The following is a 23,037-nucleotide window of genomic DNA, read 5'->3' as shown; positions in this document are numbered from 1 at the left end:
CTTCTTCCTAGAATATACACAGTTTTGAGATTGCTCACCCACGCCCCTATGAGAAACAAGTACACCAACTAGAGGTTTTGTCTTCAGCCTTACAGCATCCTGTCAAAACACTGTTTTCCAAAGTTACTGATAGGTCAGCTAATTCCACATCCACTTCACTATGGTTATTGCAGCAGTCCCTAACCTTTTTGGCACCAAGGACCAGTTTCTTAGAAGACAGCTTCTCTACAGACTGGGGCGGGGAGCGGGGGATGGTTTTGGGATGAAATTGTGCCACCTCAGATCATCAGGCATTAGTTAGAGTCTCATAAGGAGTGAGTGCGCAATCTGGATCATTCACATGCACAGTTCACAACAGGGTTCATGCTCCTATGAGAATCTAATGCTGCTGCTGACCTGACAGGAGGCAGAGCTCAGCCAGTAATGCTTGCCTGCCCTCTGCTCACCTCCTGCTCCGTGGCCCAGTTCCTAACAGGCTACGGACTGGTACCGACCCGTGGCCTGGGGGTTGGGGACCCCTGGATTATGGGGTAAGTTTGCAATACCATTTGATTCATCTGTCACAGTTTGTATCATTTGGGCACTCCCCCCAATAACACACACACACACAAACATCCTTGTTGATTTTAGTGAAATTTTGTGGTGCACAGTTCCATGGGTTTTGACAGGTGCACAGTCAAATCTAACACAGTCCCATCACTACCCAAACTGCCTCTCACTCTCTTTGTAATCAACTCCTTTTCCCCAACTCTTAACCCCTGGCAACCGTTGATTTGTTCTTCCTCCTTACGGTTGTGCTTTTTCTACAGCATCCTTTAAATAGAATCATACAGTATGGAGGCCTTTCATGTTTGGTTTCTTTCACTAAGTAAAACGAATTTAAGATTCATCCATGTTGTGTGAATCAACAGTTTGTTCCTTTTGACCTCTGACTGGTATTCTGTTGTAGAGAGGTTACCACAATTTGTTTATTCATTCACCGGTTGAAGGACATCTGGTTTTGAGTGTTGGCAACTACTGAATAAAACTCTATTAACAGTCACATGCAGGTTTTGTGTGAGCATGAATTTTCACTTACCTTGGGTAACACCTAGGAGTGAGACTGCTGGGTTCTAAGGCAGTGTAACATAGTAAGAAGCTGCTACACTGTTTTCCAGAGCAGCTGTGCCATTCTGCATTCCCAGTAGCAGGGCTGGAGAGCATATTCCTGCTAGCGCTTGGCACTGTCCTTGCCAGCACTGGGATGCTTTGTGGTTGTTCTTTCATCTTAGCTACTGATGTAGGCCTGTGCTGGTACCTTATGAGGAAGGTGCACAGCCTTCCAAATCACCTGGGCCCACTGTGGCAGTCTCATTCCCCAGAACATACTGTTACATTTCTAGCTGGTCAGCTGCTTGCCCCAAATGGTACTGTGGCCTCAGGCTAGCTGCAGTGTTTATCTTCTGGATTGCTTGCATTTGTTTCCCTAACAATAAATTATGTTGGGCATCACGTGCTTATTTTTCTCTGCTTATTTGCATGGGCTTCTTTGCAATCCATGCAAGTCGTCTGGTGAAGTATAGGTTCACCAAACCTACTGCCCAATTTTTTACTGGGTTGTTTTCTTATTGTTGAGTTCTAAGTGTTTTTTGTGTGTTCTGGATACTAACTCTTTGTCAGATATGTGACTTACAAATGTTTTCTCTGAGAGCAGAATTTTAAAATTTTAATAAAATGCAAATACAGATTTTTTTTTCTTTTATAGATTGTGCTTTTGGTATGATATCCAAAAAACTCTGCCCAAGATCATGCAGACTTTCTTTTGGGTTTCTTCCCTAAGTTCTACAGTTTTTGCATTCTACATTTAGATATATGATCCATTTTGAGTTCATTTTTATATAAACTGTGACCTGTATAGGTCAATTTTTTTTCTTTTTTTTTTTGCATATACACATCTAGTCTTCCAGCACCATTTGTTGACAAGATTACATTTTCTCCATGGAATATATTAAGAGATGCCTTTACATCTCTGTCAAAAATAAACCAACCACTTTTGTATGGACTTATCTGGGGTTCTCTATTCTGTTCCACTGACCTGTGTATCTATCTTTTCACCAACACCACATACCACTCTCTTGATTGTGGTGATTTTATATTTTATAGTAAATCTTGTTCTTTTTTCTTTTTCTTTTTTTTTTTTTTTTTTTGAGATGGAGTTTTGCTCTTGTTGCCTAGGCTGGAGTGCAACGACAGGATCTCTGCTCACTGCAACCTCTGCCTACCAGGTTCAAGTGATTCTCCTGACTCGGCTTCCTGAGTAGCTAGGATTACAGGCACCTGTCACCATGCCCGGCTAATTTTTTTTTTTTTTTTTTTTTGTAATTTTAGTAGAGACAGGGTTTCACCATGTTGGCCGGGCTGGTCTTGAACTCCTGACCTCAGGTAATCCGCCGCCTTGGCCTCCCAAAGTGCTGGGATTACAGGCCTGAGCCACGGCACCTGGCCATCGCTCTGCCTTTCTAATGATGACTTTAGATACGGAGTTTTTAATATGTAGAAGTTCATCTTTTTTTTTCTTTCACAGTTTGTGGTTTTTGTGTGTAAGCAATCTGCCTACTCTACATTGTGAAAATATCCTGTTTTCTTCTTAAAACTTTACAGTTTTAGCTTTTACAGTTCATTCTACAATCCATCTAAAATTAATGCTATTTCCACAATAAGAGTTAGTAGTAGAGGTTCATTTTTCCTCACATGTTTATCCAGTTGAAAAATCCTTCCCTTCCCAATTGAACTATGTTGGTTGCAAAAGCTTTGCTTTCTCTGGTTGTTGCACTGTGCATCCTAGTGTTTTGTAAACTATTCTTATCTTCTCAATTTTTTATAAGTGTAAACAGAGAAAATATAATTTCTTTTAAAGGGTTCTCTTACTTAATAAAGAAATAGGCTAGGTACAGTGGCTCACGCCTATAATCCCAGCACTTTGGGAGGCCAAGGCCGGTGGATCACCTGAGGTCAGGAGATCAAGACCATCCTGGCCAACACGGTGAAACCCTGTATCTACTAAAAATACAAAAATTAGCCGAGTGTGGTGGTGAGTGCCTGTAGTCTCAGCTACTCAAGAGGCTGAGGCAGCAGAATTGCTTGAACCCGGGAGGCGGAGGTTGCAGTGAGCAGAGAGCATGCCACTGCACTCCAGCCTGGGTGACAGAGCGAGAGTCTACCCACCTCCAAAAAAAAAAAAGAACCAACAACGAAAGAAAGAAAAGAAAAGGAATAAAATGTCTAATGTTTTTCGCCCACCAAACTAGCTAAAGTAATTACAAAGACAAGGCTGCTGTAAACATCTTGTGCACTGTCCCCAAAAAGCAGATGGCATGGAGCAGACAGCATCTTTAGATGAAGACATACATGCAGCCACACAAGGCACACAGATGCATTTCAGCCATTATTCCCTCATGATGAAACCCTCCCCTTGTGCAGTGTGTAACTTGCACTGACACACACACATCTTGGGTGAAGTGCGAAGTAATGGGAATTTGTGTACACTACTATTCAGAGTATAAACTCGTGCAAAATTACAGAAAGTAATGTGGCAATACTAGAATTTTAAATATACAATTCTATTAGGAACTTAGATTTCATAAATACTCACACAAGTATGCAAAAAGATATTCACAGATGACCCATGCTATACCATTAGAAATAATGAAAAGTGGCCGGGTGCGGTGGCTCACGCCTGTAATCCCAGCACTTTAGGAGGCCGAGGCGGGTGATCACGAGGTCAGGAGATTGAGACCATCCTGGCTAACACGGTGAAACCCCGTCTCTGCTAAAAATACAAAAACTTGGCCGGGCGTGGTGGTGGGTGCCTGTAGTCCCAGCTACTCAAGAGGCTGAGGCAGGAGAATGGCATGAACCTGGGAGGCGGAGCTTGCAGTGAGCCGAGATAGCGCCACCGCACTCCAGCCTGGGCGACAGAGCGAGATTCCGTCTCAAAAAAAAAAAGAAACAATGAAAAGTGGGAAATAGCCAAAATGATGCCCCTGGAAGCTTGGACAAATAATTTATGGTGTACCTAAACAACGAAATGCCATCATTATAATGAATGAGGAACTCAACACGCACTGACATGGAACAACTTTCAGGAAATACAAGTGGCAGAAAAGGACGAACATGCAATGCATTAGGAGAACATGGTGACACCACCTCACTGGAAAGGGAAAGAGGTGCATGACCTGTGACCCTGCAGTTCTGTTTCTAGGCACAGACCCAGGGACCCTGTGCAAGACAATGCGGATTTACAGGTTATTTCAGTTAATGGAACTCTACCTTCCAGCTGCTCAGGCCAAAGCGTTAGTCTCACCCTCAACCCTCTTAGTGCACCATACACATTCCATGTGTCAGTTCCACCTGCAGAATACACCAAGGATTTGAGCCCTTCCTCACCCACCACCTCCTTTCTCTCCAAGCCATGATCATTCCCCATGGGGGTTAACCCAAGCCTCTTAAGAACTGCTCCACTTGCTTCTGTCCTGCCTCTTGGAAGTCTGTTTTTAACACAGCAGCCAGAATAATCCTGTTAAAGCATAGGCCTGAACAAATCACTCCTCTGCTCAAAACCCTGATTCCCCACTTCACTCAGAAAAGCCCTAGTCCTTACCATGACAACAGCTACTTTACAGCTGGGACCCAGTAAGGCTGGGATCTTGTCTCCTACTGGCCCCGCTTCCGGGCTCCCCTCCTCAATGCTGGAACCCTGCTCTCCCTGAATATGACAATGTACTCCTGCCTTGAGGCCTTTGCACTTTTTCTTTCCCTGCTGGGGAGGCCCCGCCCTCAGACATCCATTCAACCTGTTCTCATTGCCTAAGTTTCCTTCCACAGAAGCCTTCTTAGAGGCCACTCTCTGTAGATTTTCCTCCAACACCACCCGTCCTTAGCATTTCTTATCTCCCACATATTACCACACTCGCTACACTATGGAACTCATCTTGTCCATTGCCTATCGGTTTCAGCAGAATGCAAGCTCCATCAGACATGGGTTTTTACGTTTCATTTATCGCTGTATCCTGACACCATAGCACATAGTAAATCCTTAATACATTTGGACTAAACAGGTGTAACAGTACGTGTAATAACAAGACCAGAGACATCTCTAAGTCTGGCTCCTGGGTAGATTTTATCTGCCAACAAAGGAGTAGAGGTAGGACTCTGGCCCATTCCATTTCTAAAGAAACCCTTTCTGGAGGGGGGGAAAGCTGTGTCCTCCCCATCCAGAGCAGAGCAAAGCCACTACCCCTCACATAGGAAAAATACCTAGGACTCTACCCCTGGGGGTAACCAACAGGCAAAGGGCAACACACTTACTGTTCCCTGTGAGATAATCAACGAAAATGAGCCTCTGTTCAGGTGTTCTGGACAAAAAATAAAGATTCAGGATAAAGTTAATAAAGATGAAAATTTTAAAGCAACTTAAGGTTCTGAGAAGAAGTCTGATGGCTCTGGATTTCCTGGTGACACAAGAGATCTGGTTGTTTTGGAAAGACGGGGAAGGAGGTGTGTAGGGAGCCAAACATCAGAGGAGAGTGAAGGAGGTTTGAAATGTTGATGACACAGAGGGGAGTAGAGCAGGCCAACCAAGCAAACCCAGTGGGGCTGTGGGCCGCATGGAGGCCCTACAGGCACATAGCAGATGACCAAGAAACATCAGTTTACACAGTGAGTGGAAGAATAAATGAGTGAGCAAGTGGAAAGAGCAAATCAACGAGTGGGTGAACAAGGAGGAGCAAGCAATGGGAGAATAAATTCAGGAGAAAGCAAGTGAGTGAATGGATGATGTCCCCGCTGTGTTCTCTGGTTGGAATCTTCTTTCTTACATTTATTAGCTGCTCATGTGTTGGTTCATTCAGGGTTGGGAATATGCCATTTGAGTGTGTTTTTTAAAAAAAGACTGGGATAGAGTTTAGGGTATTGGCAAGAGTGTTACTGAAACAATGGATCACGGAATATAAGCTGGACAATAGGAGACATGAAAAAAAGACGGATAGGATAGAAAAAATAAGTCAACAGTTGAGGTGGTAGTCAGAAAATCTGGAAGGTGAGAAGATTATGCTTAAGGACTCGGATGCCCAAATTCATGGGTTTGGACCATGGGAGTGGGTGGCTGAGACAGAGAAGAGGAGAGAAGGAGATGCTAGGAACAAAGAGGACAGTACCAAGGCCAGAGACTGTGAGTCCCACAGGTGGACACTGAAACCACCAGGCAACAGCAGGGATTGGGGTGGAGAAAATGACTGTAATTCTTTGCAGACTCTGACATCTGGTGAGCATGACCATGCAGGGGGTGACTGTGCAGAACAGGATCTGAGCTAGAAAAAGGGAACTTCACCCTTCACGTTCTATGCTTCAGGACACATGAATTTTTTGGTGTTTTTCATTTACAATGAGCACATGTTGCTTTATAACTGACAAAACCCACAAATTTGGGGAAGAGATAATATTAAAGTCAGAGACAAGAGTTTACGATCCAGAGAAAATCATTAATTTAAGAAGCACTAACAACAAATACTGCTTGAAACAGTTATTGCTGAGTCCAACACTGAAATTAATTTTCTTTTTCTTTCCTGTCACTAAAGAAAGGCTATAAGGACGGTCATCTGGATTTTTGCTGAAACCTGTAACAATACTCTAAACATCCTAAGGGGAAAATGTCAATGTGCTAACCAGGATATTTACTTAAATGGATACAGGATGTCTCCTCTCCACGGTACAGTGGCTTTTGAGCCCAGTACATACTTCAAGGGCTAGAAGATCTCCTGAATTCTCTATCCCTCATGGTAACCACAGACTATGTTCACATTCTCATAAGGGAACCAAAAATGTAGCTTCTTCTATCTTGTTTCCTTGGGGGATGCACAATTTAAAAATGCTTTTTACAGAATTCCATTATCTTGGGATATCCTGGGAACTACTAGAGTTGTAGATAATTTTGGTAGAACCTTAAATTTATGATGGCTCCCATTGCCAAGCCCACTGAGAACCAAATTACCAAAATAAATGTTAAGACATTCAAATTTGAATAGAAAATATAATGTTTTATGAGGCATAAATAAAAATAATGTAATAAAAATGATTTAGTAAATTCAATGCAAAGACCCCAGAAGCACCTCTGCCAAAACTGAGCTGAATGTGTTACATTTGACTACACACTCCCTTGTCAAATGTCAACTTCACAAAAGACAAGGAACAACTTCTTATATATCCGCAACAATGCCTCTAGTTATACTGAAATAACAATAGGCAATTACAGTGCCCATAATAACACTGAACGCTGACGGAAAAAGTTAGAAATTCTTAAACATATATAGTATTTAGACACTCTTCGTCAATATCTTTCCTTTATAGGAATCATACAATTTCTGTCGTCAAACATAAAACTGAGTGGCAGCAACACCATGCTGGAGAGAAGACCCAGCCAGATTATTTACTTACATTTCCCCAGCTGAACCTTCAGAGTCCTTCTCAGGGCCACCCTTTTGGCTTATCCACTCAATCTGTGACTCACTCTTTTACTGATCCTGACCCTCTGTCCAGCTGTGCAGACATCACCAAAGGCAGCACTCAACATTTCTCACCTGTCTACTGAAACCCTTAACTGGCTGTCCTCTCTTCAATCTGGATCCCAGCCGACCTACCGTCTATTCTGAATCAACAGCCTAATAAAAGGCTTCCTTAGGTCAGGTTCAAGATGAATCCTCTGTCCACCAAACTATGCTTAAACCTCAGTAATATCATGAATGTTGTTTGAAAGAGCAGCTTAATCAAGGATTCAGAGTATGAACTGGCTGGCTGCCCCCAGATCAACCATGTTGAATTGCTTGATTTCTTACCAATGTTATCTAAACTTTTAATACTAAAATGAGTTGAAAAGTAAGCAGAAGGATACTAAAGGCCTTCTATTTTCATGCACATTCACAAAAAAGAAAATTAACAAAGTTAGGTAGAATCTTGATTACCTAAATTATTTTCACTATAGTTCTTTTTCTACGTTTAGAAAGTCCACCTTAAATCAAAGAATCGGAAGTACTATGTTTCTCAAAGGCATGTGGGGGAAAGAGAAGGCCATTTATGTAGTGATTTTAAATGGTGGTTACATACGGTCTTTCTTATCTTTTTAAAATCTATTTTAGGTTCAAAGTTAAATGTTTTTTCCTTCCAGAGAAAGGATTATATCTACTGCAGTGTCAGGTCACCAATAGCCTCTACCCACAGGTTTGGATTTGCATTTTGGTAGGAACGAACAGAAGTCACAGGAAGATGAACAAGACGGCAGAGTAGGAAAGGGGGGGTCCCAGTACCGCAAAACAACTAGGTGGGGTAAAGGGTGGTGCTGACTAGTTCTCGCTCACTGTGCCCCACAGGCGGCAGCCAGGGTTGCTGTCATAAAGCCTTTTTGCTCAGGGATGCTTGTGTTAACAGCAGCCATTGGTCAAAGGGGTGGATCTGAAGCTAAGTTTGGGGGAAGGGGAAAGGGAGACAGAGGGGTAGCAAGTTATGCAGAGAAAACATATCTCGACTGTATTCTCCAATTCTATGTGTGCAGAGTTGAAAAAAAAAAACAATTCTCAGACATTTAAAATGTGTTTGAGATGATGGGAAAAAGAACACATGAGGGAAAAAACAAATTCCCACAAATTCCTTACTGTAGACTCAGCAGTAACACTGTACTTCAAGCATTACAGCTTTTTTTTAAACTGACATTCTGTAATATATCTCCCCATACTAAAATCCACATTTAATAGTGGCTATTGGGAGTAAATGTGAGACACCTAACATTTCTAGATATAGTCAACCACCTTTAAATTTTTTTAAAATTGCCATAAAAATTGTAAGATAGTAAAAATGACCTAGAAAATTCATAACTGTATAACATTATGCAATACCAACAGCATAATTACAAGTCTTAAATAAGTTTTACAGCTATCAACATTAAATAAATCTTAGCATGGCAGAGAACTGCTACAATATAAGTTTAACATATTATGTGTTATCCTCACAAAAACTAAAATAGAAAATTAATTTCTGCTTCAAATACTGCAAAAGCCAGTCTCTGGTCTAAAGTTACTCAACTTCTGTCAGAAAAACATATGGCCCACCAAGTACACAGTTGATAATTACCCAAATGTAAAATAATATACAATAAATAACTAGACTCATGACATTCCAGGGAGGCTATCTCAACACCTTCCTAGCCCTCCAAATTCTCAAACACTACTGTGGTAGGCACTGCAGTCATCATACTATACCCACCTACCCTGGTTTTGTGCTCATGCAGTCTCTGGTTTTTACCTGGACACATGGCTGGGCCACAACCCCCAGCCTCCCTTGCACTAGTGCTCTAGCCAATAAGGTATGGGCAATAATGCAATGCATGTAACTTTTGGATTGTGCCACTGAAGCACAGGTTGCGTGTCTACCCTTCGGCCCGAGCACAAACGTGGCAGGTAATAAACACACCGTTTTGGACCATGCAGGTAAGACCGCACTCTTGGGATGGCAGAGCAACAAGACAGACTGTGCTTGGCCCCTTGACAACGTTACGAGCAAAGTCATCATGCCAACTCAGGTTTTTAAGGGAGAAAAACTGATGTGTCTTGTGTAAGTCACTATTATTACATCTCTGATATATGCCACCAAAACTGTATATTTTAATTTCCTCAGGTTCCTCAGCTATAATGTGGGGTTAATAATACCTCTCTCCCAGATTACCGTGAGAATTAAATGTTTTAAATTAAAAAAAAAAGAAAAAAGCATCTATGTATGAATATTAGGCAATCTACTAGCCTCATTTTTTAGCTAAATAACTTGTTTCTTCACACCAGCCTTCTGGGTGGGCAAGTGTCAAAAGTTATGGAGCTTTGCAGGGACTTGAAAAATAGGTAAGACCATACATGCTAAATTGTCAAATGACTGGTTCTGCTCAGCTGTAACTTACATGCTGTGATTGATGTTACAATGGTTATTCTCTCTTTCAAGTTTCTGACTACAGGATTCACATCTCTTCCAGCCATCTTCTGTCTTAATCCAACTCCACCCAGGAGATCTCCAGTCCTGACCCAAAAATGGCATAGTTCTCCTATAAAAAAGTTAATTTATGTTAAAAAGTATATATAATGCACAAGTTTCTTTTCACTTAGAACATTTATTCATTAACTTTAAAGATTAAAGTTCTTAACATTTAAATAGCTGCTCATTAATTAAATGTTGGCTGGACAGTAGTGACAGTGACAATTACATAGTACTTTGATTGTACTAAAGTGATAAAATGGGGTAAGTAAACGTGGTTTTACTAGCCTAACACTGCATATGCCATGAAAGGTTTACCAGAGGTGACATCCAAGCTCATACCTGAAAAACAAGCAGGGGTCAGTGAGTGTGGAATAAGGAATATAATCCCAAACAAGTATTCTCTCTTTGCCAGAAGTTGGGAGCAACCGAAAATGAAATGTACTCATGTTCAGCAACTCCAAGTAGTTCGGTTTGGTTGAAGCTTAAAATAGATGAGAGCTAGCAGGCCAGAATTAAGGATGGAGAAGTCATTTAAAGCCTGATCAAGTCAGAGGAGCTGGACACTATTCTGAGGGCAATGAGGGGCCAAAAAAGGGATGTAAGCAGGTAAGTGATTCAATTAGATTTGTGGCTTACAAAGAACTCAGTATCACACTGGGAGAACGTATGGGGTGAGGGTCACCTGGAGGAAAGGAGTTAGGACTGGAAGCTTCTGAATGTTGGCCTTTAAAAGGTGAGAGTGTACAGTGGCAGAAGAAACAGAAGAGCAGAGACTGCAGAAACATTTAGGAGACAGAGTCAAACAGCACCCGACAACTGGCTGGAAACGTGAGGAGGAAATCAAGGAAGTTATCTAGATTTTGTTTTGTAGCTTCTGGTTCTGGGATAAGGCACACAGAAAGAACAGCAGGGTTTTATTAGGGGAGGAGAGATAAGGGATATTAATTTCAGCTTTGGACATGCCTGTTCAGTCTGAAATACTAGACTCCAGGTATAAAAATTATGACTTAAAAAATGATGCAACTTTGTGATTGACTTCATGAAGTTCATGATTTGATAAGAGCAAGACCTTGAATGCTAGTTCTTCCCATTGACTCGATTTCTGCTCCTCTTGGTCAGTGGTTTACAACCACTGCTGTGCATGAACATCACAGGAAGCTTTTTAAACATTCAAGTGCTTAGTCTCATCCTGGTCCAGTTAAATGTGAATATTTGGGGGTGAAGGCTAAGTTTAAGTAGTTTTTAAAGGTCCACAGATGATTCTCATACACAGTGAGACTGTGCATGAGGCTAAAAACCACCTCAGATGTTCACACTGCTGACTGAAAATGTCACACCCCAGAAAGGCTCCCTGACTCCCTGTCCAAACAGCACCCTTCTGCTGCCTCAACACCACCCCTACCAGCCTAAGCCATTATCTATTGCCTTCATAGTTGTAAGGGCTGTCTGAAAAGATCAATGTGTTTATTATCTGTTTTCCTCCAAGAAAATGCAATGTCTCGTTCAGTTCTGTATTTCATTACCTTGAACAATGCCAGGAATACAACAGGAGCTCAGTAAGTATTTACTGAATGAATAAATATATAGATCCATGGTTCAGAAGAGAGTTAGACTGGAGAGAGAGGAAAATCATGAGCATTTAGATACTAATCAAAACCACACAAACAATATCACAGAATATGTAGAGAGGGAAATCAAGAGAGAAAAGAAAAAAAAAAAAACCTAAGAAATATCACCATTTAAGGGACCAGCAGATAAAAGCCAAGTAGGAAAACTGAAAAGGAAGAGACAAAAAGGTACAGGGAGAAGTAGGAAGTCAGGAGAAAAATGTATTTCAAGAAAGAAATGATCGACAGAAACAAAAATGTTATAAAAAAGCCAAGCATGGCAAGAGTTGAAAATATACGTTGAATTTAGCTACAGAAAGGTAGCTGAATTACTCAAGCAAAAGTGGTTTCTGTAATGTGTTATTTTAATTTCATGTCCCGAACAGACTTAAGGGTATTTCATAATGTAGAATATTTATATCATAGAGAATAATGTAGAATATTTACGTCATGGAGAATAAATGAGAGATGAACATCTCCAAACACCACCTCCCAACTATATCTAGTATAATAAACAAAGAACCAACTATTAAAAGGGCACTTATACAATCCTAGAAGATACAAAAAAAAAAAAGAGGAAGGAAATTACATAGACTTCAACAATATTCCTGGATCAACCACAAATGCTTAATTCTTGACTGGTGTAGGAAATGTATGATGAAGTAATTATTCTTTACATGAAGAAAATCTCAAACCTTGTTAAACTCACTTATAGTCAAAACATATCTTTTTCAGTCACATAATGATTTAAATTCTTGCTTTAGAAAATACTTTAAATATTTCTTAAATTTCAGCACGATTTTGATAAACTGTCTCACAGATCTGCTTCACAACTACTGAACATCCTAAAATGCAAAACTCAATGGCCACGTTCAGTCAACCTAGAGTTATCTAAAACTGTCTCTAATAGCATACAGCTGATTTTATGATTTTCAAGAACATTCCCACCAAAGGCAGCAAAGACCATGAAGTAGCACATAACTGTTTGAAGTAGCACCTTGAGTCTCATAAAACACATACAACAGAAAACGGCTGCCAGAACATCTCTGATAATTATTCTCTCTCAATATCAGCTTGAAACTGTGGATTCAGAAATCTATGTTTTAAAAAAACCAAGTGGATAATCCTGGAAAATATTGCTAACAGACCAAATACAGGATTACTTCAATGACAAACATTTGAGCACCAACTAAATGTTACTATGCTAGGTGTTCCTGCCCTCAAAAGTGTGCAATTTAGCTAAGGAACTAAAAAAGAACAATAGCAAAACACACACAAATTCCAAACAAATGTAATATAATAAAGTATGTTTATGTGTAGATATGTGCATGTGCATGTATACATACATACACATTATGTCCACAATCTTGTAACTTGTGGTAAAGAGAGAATAACTAAATTTGAGCAGAAAGCAAATCAGTTGGGAAAGCTCTGATGAGAAACTAGGACTTGATCTTCGCCCTAAAGTATGGTTAGATCTTAAATGAATGGAGAGGCAAGGCAAAAAATATCAATCATGGGAATGGTGGGTGAATAAGTATAAAGGTCAAAATGTGTGCCACGATTTGAGAAAAATAAGCAGAAAAGATTGGATAAAATGGAGAAAGTTTACGGGAGGACTGGTACATAAGCTGCAAAAATGACTAGAAGCCAGATCATAGAAGAATATCAAAGAATATCAAAGGTGTTTAGACCTTATTCTGTAAGTAATCAAAAGTTTTTCAGCAACAGATTAGTGAGCAGTGTTGTTTTGAGAATAAAAATTTTCTAGGGCTTGTAGGATAGATCAAATGAAAAACATGGAGACAGAAAATAACAACTAGGCAACAAACATCTTGCCAACAGAACCTTATCTAGATGACTTCCTATGTACATCCCGGTACCCTCAGCTAACAAAATATTTTAAAACTTGGTAACACACAAACATCGTACTTATTTGTTGGGATACTATGCCCACTTATCATTTAATACACTTATCTTCTAGTTTCACAATCTCTAAAACATTTACATAAAGAGCCTGCCTAGTGTTTCCATTACTATAACCAATTCTTTTACAACTACCTAAACTCTACAGATAATTCATTTTAGCAACTCAGTGAGAAATGAATAGTTTGGTCTGAATTTCTCAGCTGCTAAGTTTGATTTTGTAAGGGCTGAAAGGAGTGAAATGCAGCCATAGAAATAAAAAAATAGTCCATGCCCAAATTCTTTATTTTCAACACAGAGGAAAAGATTTGTTTTTCTGAAGATATGTGTACCTCACAGATTTGTCATGGTATGCTCTTTGGATCACAATGAAGTTTTATCTTAAAGCATAATCTATACAGCTCATGAACTAAAGCACAAACTCTGGATGCAGATTAAAAAAAACAAAAAACAAAAAAAACAAAAAAAGACAAGTTGCAATTTAAAAGGTCTGGGGTCTGGATCTCAAATTTTCAAAAATACTCCCAATCTGAGGCATCTGAGTTTATAAATCAGAAAACAATGTTACTAAAGTTTTATAGAATGATGACGACCCACTGCTTTTAATGGGAATGTATTTGTTCAGTTAAAAAATAATGTGAATTGCTAGAGCTTTATACGCTTAATTAAAATTACCTTTGTTTTGGGAATCTGCAAATACAAAAAAACTAGGAATTACTCCTGAAAATTATTAAATTTTTAAGAGCAAGCACTCAAAGGGTGTAGCTTGTATAATTTGCAAATTTTAAGCACATTTTATGCCAATTTATTTCAGAGAGCCTGCAATGATGAACTATTTTAAATCTTCCCTTAATTTCTATTTCATGTGGTAGGACATGTGGGTGAGGTACTTCAGTAGAAAAGGACTTTATGAAGTTCATTTGCTGGTGGAAACTCTTGTCATGAGAGACTCAGAACAAAAAAAGGTATTTCCTTCAACAAGCATATTTTTTTCTTAACAATAATAAAGGCAAACATTTATTAGAGCCTGCTGTAGGCTAGGCATTACTCTAAACAATCTACATATGTTGTCTCATTTAATCCTCACACTGTCTTCCAAGGTAGAAAACATTATTCTTGTTTTACAAGTTTAATTACCTCTTTTATAGACGAAGACACGGAGGCAAAGAGTTTAGCAGAGCTGGGATTCAAACTGATGGAGTCTCACTCCAGGATCCATGCTCCTAAGCACTATATGTTTATAATAGCAGCTCCTGAAAACCCTATAAAAACAGATGCCATTAAATTATAAGCTTTCTAACATTTTTTAACCGTCTATTACATATCACTAATATGATCTCAAGTAATGATGAATCTAAATATAAAGACACTAAAACAAGGAAAAGGAAAACAAGATAGGAAAGAAAACTCCAGTCCATTTCAAAAGACCACATGTGATTCCCTATTTGTTTTGCTTATAAGTGTGGACAAATTTGATCCAGAAAGGACATCAAAAAAATGGCAAACTGAGGGCCGAGAGTCAAAAATAAGATTTACTCTAAGAAGGACTCAGAGATAATCACAGATTCCTCATGGGAAAGGAAAACATGTAAAGACGAGGAGAAAACAGAATATGAAAGAGTAAACGTCTTTTCTGATTAGGGCCGGATGCTAAGGATTTGGAGGCAGCAAGAGACAGCTTCATAAGGGAAGAAATTATTCTCTAGATTCTTTAGTTTTCAAAATGAGTTTGAATAGGCCCAAGGATAGAAGTGGAATCTAATTGAGAAAAAGGTCAAACTGAGCTTACTGTAGGGGGAAGGAAGCAAACTTAGTGTCTGCTGCAAGAAAAACAAGCATGGAAAAGAATTAAAGGGAGGAGACAGAGCCAGAGCCACAGACCAGGAGTAGGGAAAAAGAAGAGTAAGTTAAGGTAAGCAGCAGACGGGGCAGAGTGGCCTGGAGAAACGCAGGGTCACACCCAGGCAGGTGTCCACCGGCGAAGAGGCAAGGGCCGGGCCCGGAGGGCAAACGCGGGCAGGAGGAGTCCCGGAAACACCTTGCCCAGCGAGGCGGACACAAGCTCGGGCCCGCAAAAGGGCCTAGGAGGGTGGGGGCGGGAAGGGGCGGCAGAAGGTGGGCAGGGGAAGCGGCTGAGGACACGCGGTGCCCCTGTGGGCGGCTCCCCGAACCCTCCACACCCGCCGGCCGCCCCCGAGACCCCACCTGACGCGCCCGCGGTCCATTGTCCCCCCCGACGCGCCCGCGGTAACCCCGACCCCACCTGCCGCGCCCGCGGTCCAAAGTCCGCACCTGAGGCGCCCGCTGCAACTCCGACCCCACCTGCCGCGCCCGCGGACCAACGTCCGCACCTGACGCACCCGCTGCAACTCCGACCCCACCTGACGCGCCCGCGGTCCAACGTCCGCACCTGCCGCGCCCGCGGCAACCCCATCCCCACCTGACGCGCCCGCAGTCCCCGGCCCCCACCTGACGCCCCCGCGACCCCCACGTCTTCACCTGACGCGCCCGGCGTCCCCGGTCTTCACCTGACTCCCCCGTGGCCAGCCGTCCCCACCTGACGCGCCCGCTGGTCCCCAGTCTTCACCTGACGCGCCCGCGGCACCCCTGTACCTACCTAGCGCGCCTGCGGCCCCCAGTCTTCACCTGACGCGCCCGCGGCCCCCAGTGCCCACCTGGCGCGCCGGCGACCTGGGCCCGCACCTGACGGCGTCGCGGCGATTATTGCCGGAAGTGGGCCGCTGACTCCCGGCGCGCCGCAGGGAAGCCCCGCCCCTGGCCGCGCTGATTGGCCGGCGTGGATACGCGTGGCAGTGTTGCTGCCGGGTCCTGACGCCAGCAGCGTGAGCCTGCGTAGTAGGCACCGCCCCTCTGTCCGCGCGTCTAGAGAGCAGGGCGTGGAGGCGTGGAGGCGCAGGGTGGGGCTCGGGTGGGCAGGGACGGGCGGGGTCGGTACCCGCGATCCCTGCGATCCCCCGGAGATGACGGTGAAGACCTGAGATTTAGGCCTGCGCGGGGGAGGACGATGCCGGTCCAGGTCTTCAGGCGTTCGCGTGTCTTGAAGAGGCGCGTCCCCGAGGATGTGCGTGCCCGTGAGAGCATGCGCGTGCCCCACAGGAGCCTGGGCAGCCCCGCCGCCGCATTTCCATCCTGCGGCCGTGTTTCCACCCGGCTGGGCGCCTAGCCCGGGGTGCCTGCACTCTCGGGCATCAGTGCGCGCTCACACTCAGCATTCAGGCACGAGCACCTTCTCTTTATAAGAACAGTTTGGAATCTTGTCAGATCTTTCTAGAAGGTTGAAATGCCCTGGAAAAGCAGCGTGAATGGTTTTTTCCAATTAGGAAAAAAGAATGTGGGGCGGCTGGAGGGGGAGAGGCAGGCGTGGCCGAGAAGGCCAGGTGATTCCGGGAGCCGCAGCCCCTGTGCCTCAGTTTCCTCCCAGAAACATGGAGGTGGCGGTGAGCTCTACAGGATTTCTAGAAGAACAAATGAGTTAGCGTGTGCAAAACATTTAAAACAGCGTCTGGTGTGTAGCAAGCAAATATGAGTATTAGTCTTTTCCTTGTTAAAAATGTGTGCATCTACGTTTGGTGCACATTACAGGAAATGTATAGTATGGATTCGTATTTTGGAAAAGTAATTTTAGAAGTTATTTCTGATGTGCTTATTAGAATAGTGTTTCTTGACCACGTTTTTAAATAATGTGAAGGCAATGAAGTAGGCAATACTGCTTGCACATCCCCAATTTAAACACCTGTCTGTCCCTCCCTCGCTCTCTCCTTTTTCTTCCTTTCCCTCTCTCTCTATTCCTTCCTTCATTCCTTTCAAGGTTGCAGACTATTCCGTTATATAAATGTATCAATTTATTCGAATAGTCTCTATGACGTCTACGATGGGCTTTAGAATGTTTGCAATAGTTTGCCATTATAAATAATGCTCAGGAGCTCTGTGATTTAACTTGTGAAGGTGTATTTACAAATAAATCTATGATTGGATTGTTGTGTAAACCAAAAAGTGTCTGAGGCAGATCTCAATTGATTTAGAGGTTTATTTTGCCAAATTGTGGACGTGCCTGGGGAAAAAGAAACACAGGTTACACTAGGATTTATGGCCTATACTTTTTTCCAAATATTTAAAGGGAAAAGCGCCAGCAGGAGGAGAAAGATGGGAGAATAGGCTATGAGGCAAGTGGTCACATTCTTCTGAGGCTCTAATGAGAGTACAGCAAATCTAAATTTCACATGTGGAAAGACAGGTATGGGGGAGGGTTATGCATCTATCTCATACTCAGTAGATCTACATTTCACAAAAGATAAAGTAAGCTTTAGGGAACAAAAGGAAGGCTGTGTGTGTGTGTGTGTGTGTGTGTGTGTGTGTGTGCGCGCGCGCGCTTTTCCCTTTGGCGTAGTAAGTTTGGAGGCCTGAGATTTTATTTTTCTTTCACTAATGGGTCAAGGTTAACTGCATATGGAGTATTAGTAGAAATTGCCAAGCCAAGACCCCACCACCACAATAGGGGACACAGTAATATTAAACTTAGCCCAGCTGGCCAGCATCCACACAATTCCTAGTGTAAGAATTCCTGTCTGGATGGTAAAGAGGTAAACTAACTGCAGAAACTCACAGAGCAACAAAAGAAGTCCACAGAATAAGAGCAGGAATTCAGAGAGATCCACAGAGTAACAGGAGGAATTCACAGAGTAACATCAGAACCCATAGTGTAATAGCAGAGCCTACAGAGTAACAGCAGGAACCCACAGAGTAACAGCAGGATTCCACAGAGTAATAGCAGGAACTCAAAGAGTAACAGTCAGAAACCTACAGAACAGGATCAGGAACCCAAAGAGTAACAGCAGGAGGCCATGCCGCAGCTCCCTCCAACATGGGTCAGCATATGCATGGTCTTGGGTCTTCTTTGTGTGCTTTCTACCAGGCCTGGGCTTAACTCTGTGCTTGTGAAGAGTAACCCACTCAATGCCCTCTGGAATTTCACCGCTGGAGGAGGAGAAAAACGCGAGGGGCGGGGAGAAACGCATTTGTAAACACGTGGTGCAGCTGGAGATTGTGGAGCAGTTGCCCAGGCAGAAGGCTTGGCATGGGGAAGCAGTGACCAGTAGGGAGGTGCCTCCTTAACCACAGAGATTTTTTGGCAATCAATTTGTTGAAAAATCATGTTTTAAAATTTTCTTTAAGCCAAAAACCTTACAGTATCTAAGGAGTTGGGGAAATGTAAGCCCATCGTTATGGCCACTGTCCAGAGTTAGAGCTCCTCCTGGCAGGAAGCTGGGAGAGTGCTGGTCACAGTGTACCAGGTGCCCCCTGCCTCACAGGGGCTTAAGGTGGTGGTGAGCACAGGGGACCCACGCTTCTCCAGTGCACACTACACGGTTGTCTCCTCTGACCTTCCCAAATGCTGCACAGACAGGTGTAGTCCCTGACTCTCAGGACAATGTAGACTTGGTTTCCCTCCAGCACAGGGAATCCCTTCCCTCTTCCTGTTCCTGCCTCTCTGAAGCATGTGGCGTCTGTTTAATGGGGTCTTTACACAACTTGGGAAGACTACTTCTGCTTTCCATGCAGTGATAATACTGCAATAAGAAAAAATGAACCAAGCCACCAAAACAAAACACTACCACCTGACGTGGAACTGGGAGGGCAACTCTCAGAGCTAATGCGGCAGCCAGGCACCACCACGACAGTGCCATGGGTACAAGGAGGAGGTGTCTCAGAGCTAATGCTCTGTGCTGACAGCAGCCAGGCACCACGACGGTGCCATGGGTACAAGAAGGAGGTGCCTGGTTTTCAGGAGATTGCCATCTGAAGAGACCCAGGGTGGCAAATAACACAGTGAGAAAATGGGGCCATGAGTGCTGTAATTACCTACAGAATGTTTAGGGGGACTGGGAGAAAAACAATCCCCTCTTACAGAAACCAGTCGTGGAAGGTGCTGGAAGGTTGTACTAGCTGTGAGAGTCACAGGCCAGCAGGCAGCTATAGTGAACTCAGGCAGGCCGGTTTGCTTATTTATTTCAAATTCCTCAGTCTTAGGTCTCCTTATCTTTTAAAGAAGGAGTTAGAATAGAATTTGGGGGCTGTTCACTCAGGCACCCATGGTGGCTGCAGCACAAGGAGTGAGTGGTGCCAGGATGGGAAGGATAACATGGAGACTGTATGGCCATTGACGTTTGAAAATCTCTGGTTGCTAAAAGGAATCAATCTACAACAGGATTCATCCTGACAGCAGCCAGCAGGCAGCCTAGACCTGGCGCGCCACAGCTCCTTTAGGCCCTGAACCCCTCTCAGCTGAGCCTGGTAGATGCCAGCTGGCCGGCTGCAGCCCCTGAGTGGAGGTTGGCCGTCCTAGCAATATACTAGGGCAGGCGCACAGCAGACGTGGGACCATCATCTGGATTCCTAGACGTGCAACTCCCAGTGAGCACGTAACCTCCTGAGCTCCAGCTCTCACCTGAAAGCTGAGTTAGGCGCACACACGGGAAGGCAGAGGTGGGCCCAGGGCTGGGCTTCTGGTTCCTCTGCTTAAACTCAGCTGCTCCCTGCCCCTCTGCCACCCCTGCAAGTTCCTCACTGACCACGCCTGTCTCATATGTTCTCTCTTCCTCCTGACCTCCTGGGGACTTCAGAAACCCAGTATCTTAAAAAAAATCTGTTATTTTAGGTTAAGGGCTACATGTACAGGTTTGTTACATAGGTAAACTCATGTCTTGGGGGTTTGTTGTGCAGATTATTTCAACACCCAGGTATTGGCCTAGTACCCAACAGATATTCTTTCTGATCCTCTCCCTGCTCCCACCCTCCCACCTCAAGTAGGCCCCAGTGTGTGTTGTTCCCCTCTATGTGTTCATGTGTTCTCATAATTTAGGATATGAGGATAATGGCCTCCAGTTCCCTCTATGTTCCTGCAGAAAACAGGATCTTGTTCTTTTTTATGGCTGCATAGTATTCCACAGTGTATATGTAGCACTTTTCTTTTTTATCCAGTCTATCATTGATGGGCAATAGGTTGATTTCTTCCCTTTGCCATTGTGAACAGGGTGGTGTGGGCTTATGGTCCCAGCTACTCAGGAGGCTGAGGTGGGGCGGTTGCTTGAGCCCAGGAGACGGAGCTTGCAGTAAGCTGTGGATTGCAATGAACATACACATGCATGCATCTTTATGGTCGAACAATTTCTATTCCTCTGGGTATGTACCCAGTAATGGGATTGCTGAGTCAAATGGCAATTCTGCCTTTAGCTCTTTGAGGAATCACCATACTGCCTTCCACAATGGTTGAACTAATTTACACTCCTATCATCAGCATATAAGTGTCCCTTTTCTCTGCAACCTTGCCAGCATCTGTTATTATTTGACTTTTTAGTAATCGCTATTCTGACTGGTGTGAGATGGTATCTCATCATGGTTTCAGTTTGCATTTCTCTAATGATCAGTGATACTGAGCTTTTAAAAATGTGCTTGTTAGCCACATGTATGTCTTCTTTTGAAAAGTGTATGTTCATGTCCTTTGCCCACTTTTTAATGGGGTGTTTTTTTTTTTTCTTGTAAATTTAAGTTCCCTATAGATGCTGGATATTAGACCTTTGTCAGATACATAGTTTGCAAATATTTTCTCCCATTCCATAGATGATCTGTTTTCTCAGCTGATAGTTTCTTTTGCTGTGCAGAAGCTCTTAAGTTTAATTGGATCCCATTTGTCAATTTTTGCTTTTGTTGCTATTGCTTTTGGTGTGTTCATCATGAAATCTTAGCCCTTTCCTGTGTCCAGGATGGTATGGCCTAGGTTGTCTTCCAGGAAACTCAGCATCTTATGATTTGTTTCAGTTATTTAAATCTTAGCCCAGCCCTGCTCTCTACTAAAAAAAAAAAAAAGAAAAAGAAAAAAAACCCTGAGTTCCCCATGGAGACTGAAAGCCCTCTGAAGGCGAGACGAAAGTCTTATACTTTTTGGAGCTTTGAATATCTACCTCTAATGGTGGAGAAGGAATGGAAAGAGAGATGCAACAGACGGGCTGCAGATCTAGCTGGAAATGCACAATCCAAAGGGCACAATTTTTGCTGAAACGCCGGGAGGGGCCAAGGCCACAAAGTCATGTCGGATGTGGTATCAGTGTTTGCTCGTCATGTTAATGGTTATTTCCATGGTGGCATGGCTTTTTTGTTTCTCTGTTGCCTTACATGAGATCTGAGCAATGAGATGCACACAGCCCAGGCAGGGATGGCAGAACTCAGACCCAGACCAAACTCCTGGCTGCAATTTGCTCATACAACAGATGGTGTCTCTCTCTGTTGTCATTTGAGCCTGGAATTCCTAGACCTCTCTCCCTATGTCCACCAAATATGAGGCCACTGGTGGCTGGGTATCCAGGCAGCAGGACCTCTCAGCTGGCCCTCAGACAGCCTCTGACTTCACTCACCCAGATCTCCTGCCCACTGTGACTGGAGGGGAGAGGCAGCTCTCTGGGGTCTCCTTCTGAGGGCACTAATCCCATTTACAGGAGCTCCTCTCCGTGACCTCATCACCTCTCAAGACCCTGCCTCCTAACACTGTCACCTGGGGATTAGGATGTCAACATAGGAATCTTAGAGGGGAACCAAACGTTCAGGCCCTGGCCATGGCCCAGGTAGCCAGGGGCATTATGTCCAGGGTGAGCTGAAAACCCAGCTCTTCTGAAGAGGGGCAGGAGTGTGAGGTAGCCCTTATTTGTAGCGTTTGCTAATTTCTGTTATGTATAGACTCCAACCACGGCTAATTTCACACTGCCCATGAGACAACACTGAATGAGAAGCCGGGAAGGGGTGCACTTGGTCCACTCCCCCAAGCCGATTCCAGCCACCGCCAGCCCCGCACTGGGCCTGTGCCTATTGTAAACTATGAGAGCTGTTGGTGTTTTCTGTTCATTAATGAGTCTTTATTCTAACACATCTTGAGAAGAATGTTTCCATGTGCCAGACTGTCCAGGAGTGGGAATTTTCCAAGTTTCCAGTTAGGGCCACTAGTTGTACAAATGATGACAACTTGCCACAGATGCCGCGCCACCAGGGTTTTGGCAAAGAAGCTAGTAAACTGAAGATAGGAAAATTGCGTGTTAAACAGCATGGGTTTTTCCAAGCGGTTTTGTCAGCAGAAGTTTATTCCTTTTTGATTGAATTTAAAAATACAGAAAAAATAGAAAGGCAATATTTTCTAATGCAACTGGTCTTAGCAAATCATTATGGTGATCTGCTGCACATTCTGGAAAATTAATTTGGCTTATAGAAATAATATGATGAAATGGTTAATGGGCATTCTTCCAATAACTTCTGGGAGAAAAAGAAATTAAAGCCAATTCAACTAGCAGAGATCCTTACTGAGTTAGAAGAGAAAGTAGAATTGAATAAGTGAAGATGTCAACACAAATGATTCCAATCTTTTGGAGAAAAATGCCTGATGTACACATGGAAA

General features: G+C 43.2%; 1 protein-coding gene across 13 annotated transcripts in view; it reads right to left on the bottom strand.

The window, feature by feature from the left end:
- FBXO25 (F-box protein 25) overlaps positions 1–16,451 on the bottom strand; it is a 73,773-nt gene extending 57,322 nt beyond the window's left edge. For 3 of the 13 annotated variants that reach the window (XM_017961721.3, XM_031669337.1, XM_031669336.1), the window contains exons 1-2: positions 10,387–10,408; positions 9,974–10,114 (exon numbers count right to left, since the gene is read on the bottom strand). In XM_017961721.3, coding sequence (XP_017817210.2) covers positions 9,974–10,107 — 134 coding nt within the window. In that variant the 5' untranslated portion in view covers positions 10,108–10,114; positions 10,387–10,408. Of the gene's footprint in view, positions 1–9,973; positions 10,115–10,386; positions 11,711–14,717; positions 14,843–15,540; positions 15,613–15,843; positions 15,863–16,197 lie in introns of those variants that run through there. The other 10 variants (XM_003902367.3, XM_003902364.3, XM_017961720.3 and 7 more) reach the window with 8 other exon arrangements.
- Between the last annotated feature and the right edge of the window lie 6,586 nt (positions 16,452–23,037).

The sequence above is a fragment of the Papio anubis genome, chromosome 8 (assembly GCF_008728515.1).
Source record: "Papio anubis isolate 15944 chromosome 8, Panubis1.0, whole genome shotgun sequence".
Classification (NCBI taxonomy): Eukaryota; Metazoa; Chordata; class Mammalia; order Primates; family Cercopithecidae; genus Papio; species Papio anubis.
This window is presented reverse-complemented; position numbering and strand designations above follow the sequence as displayed.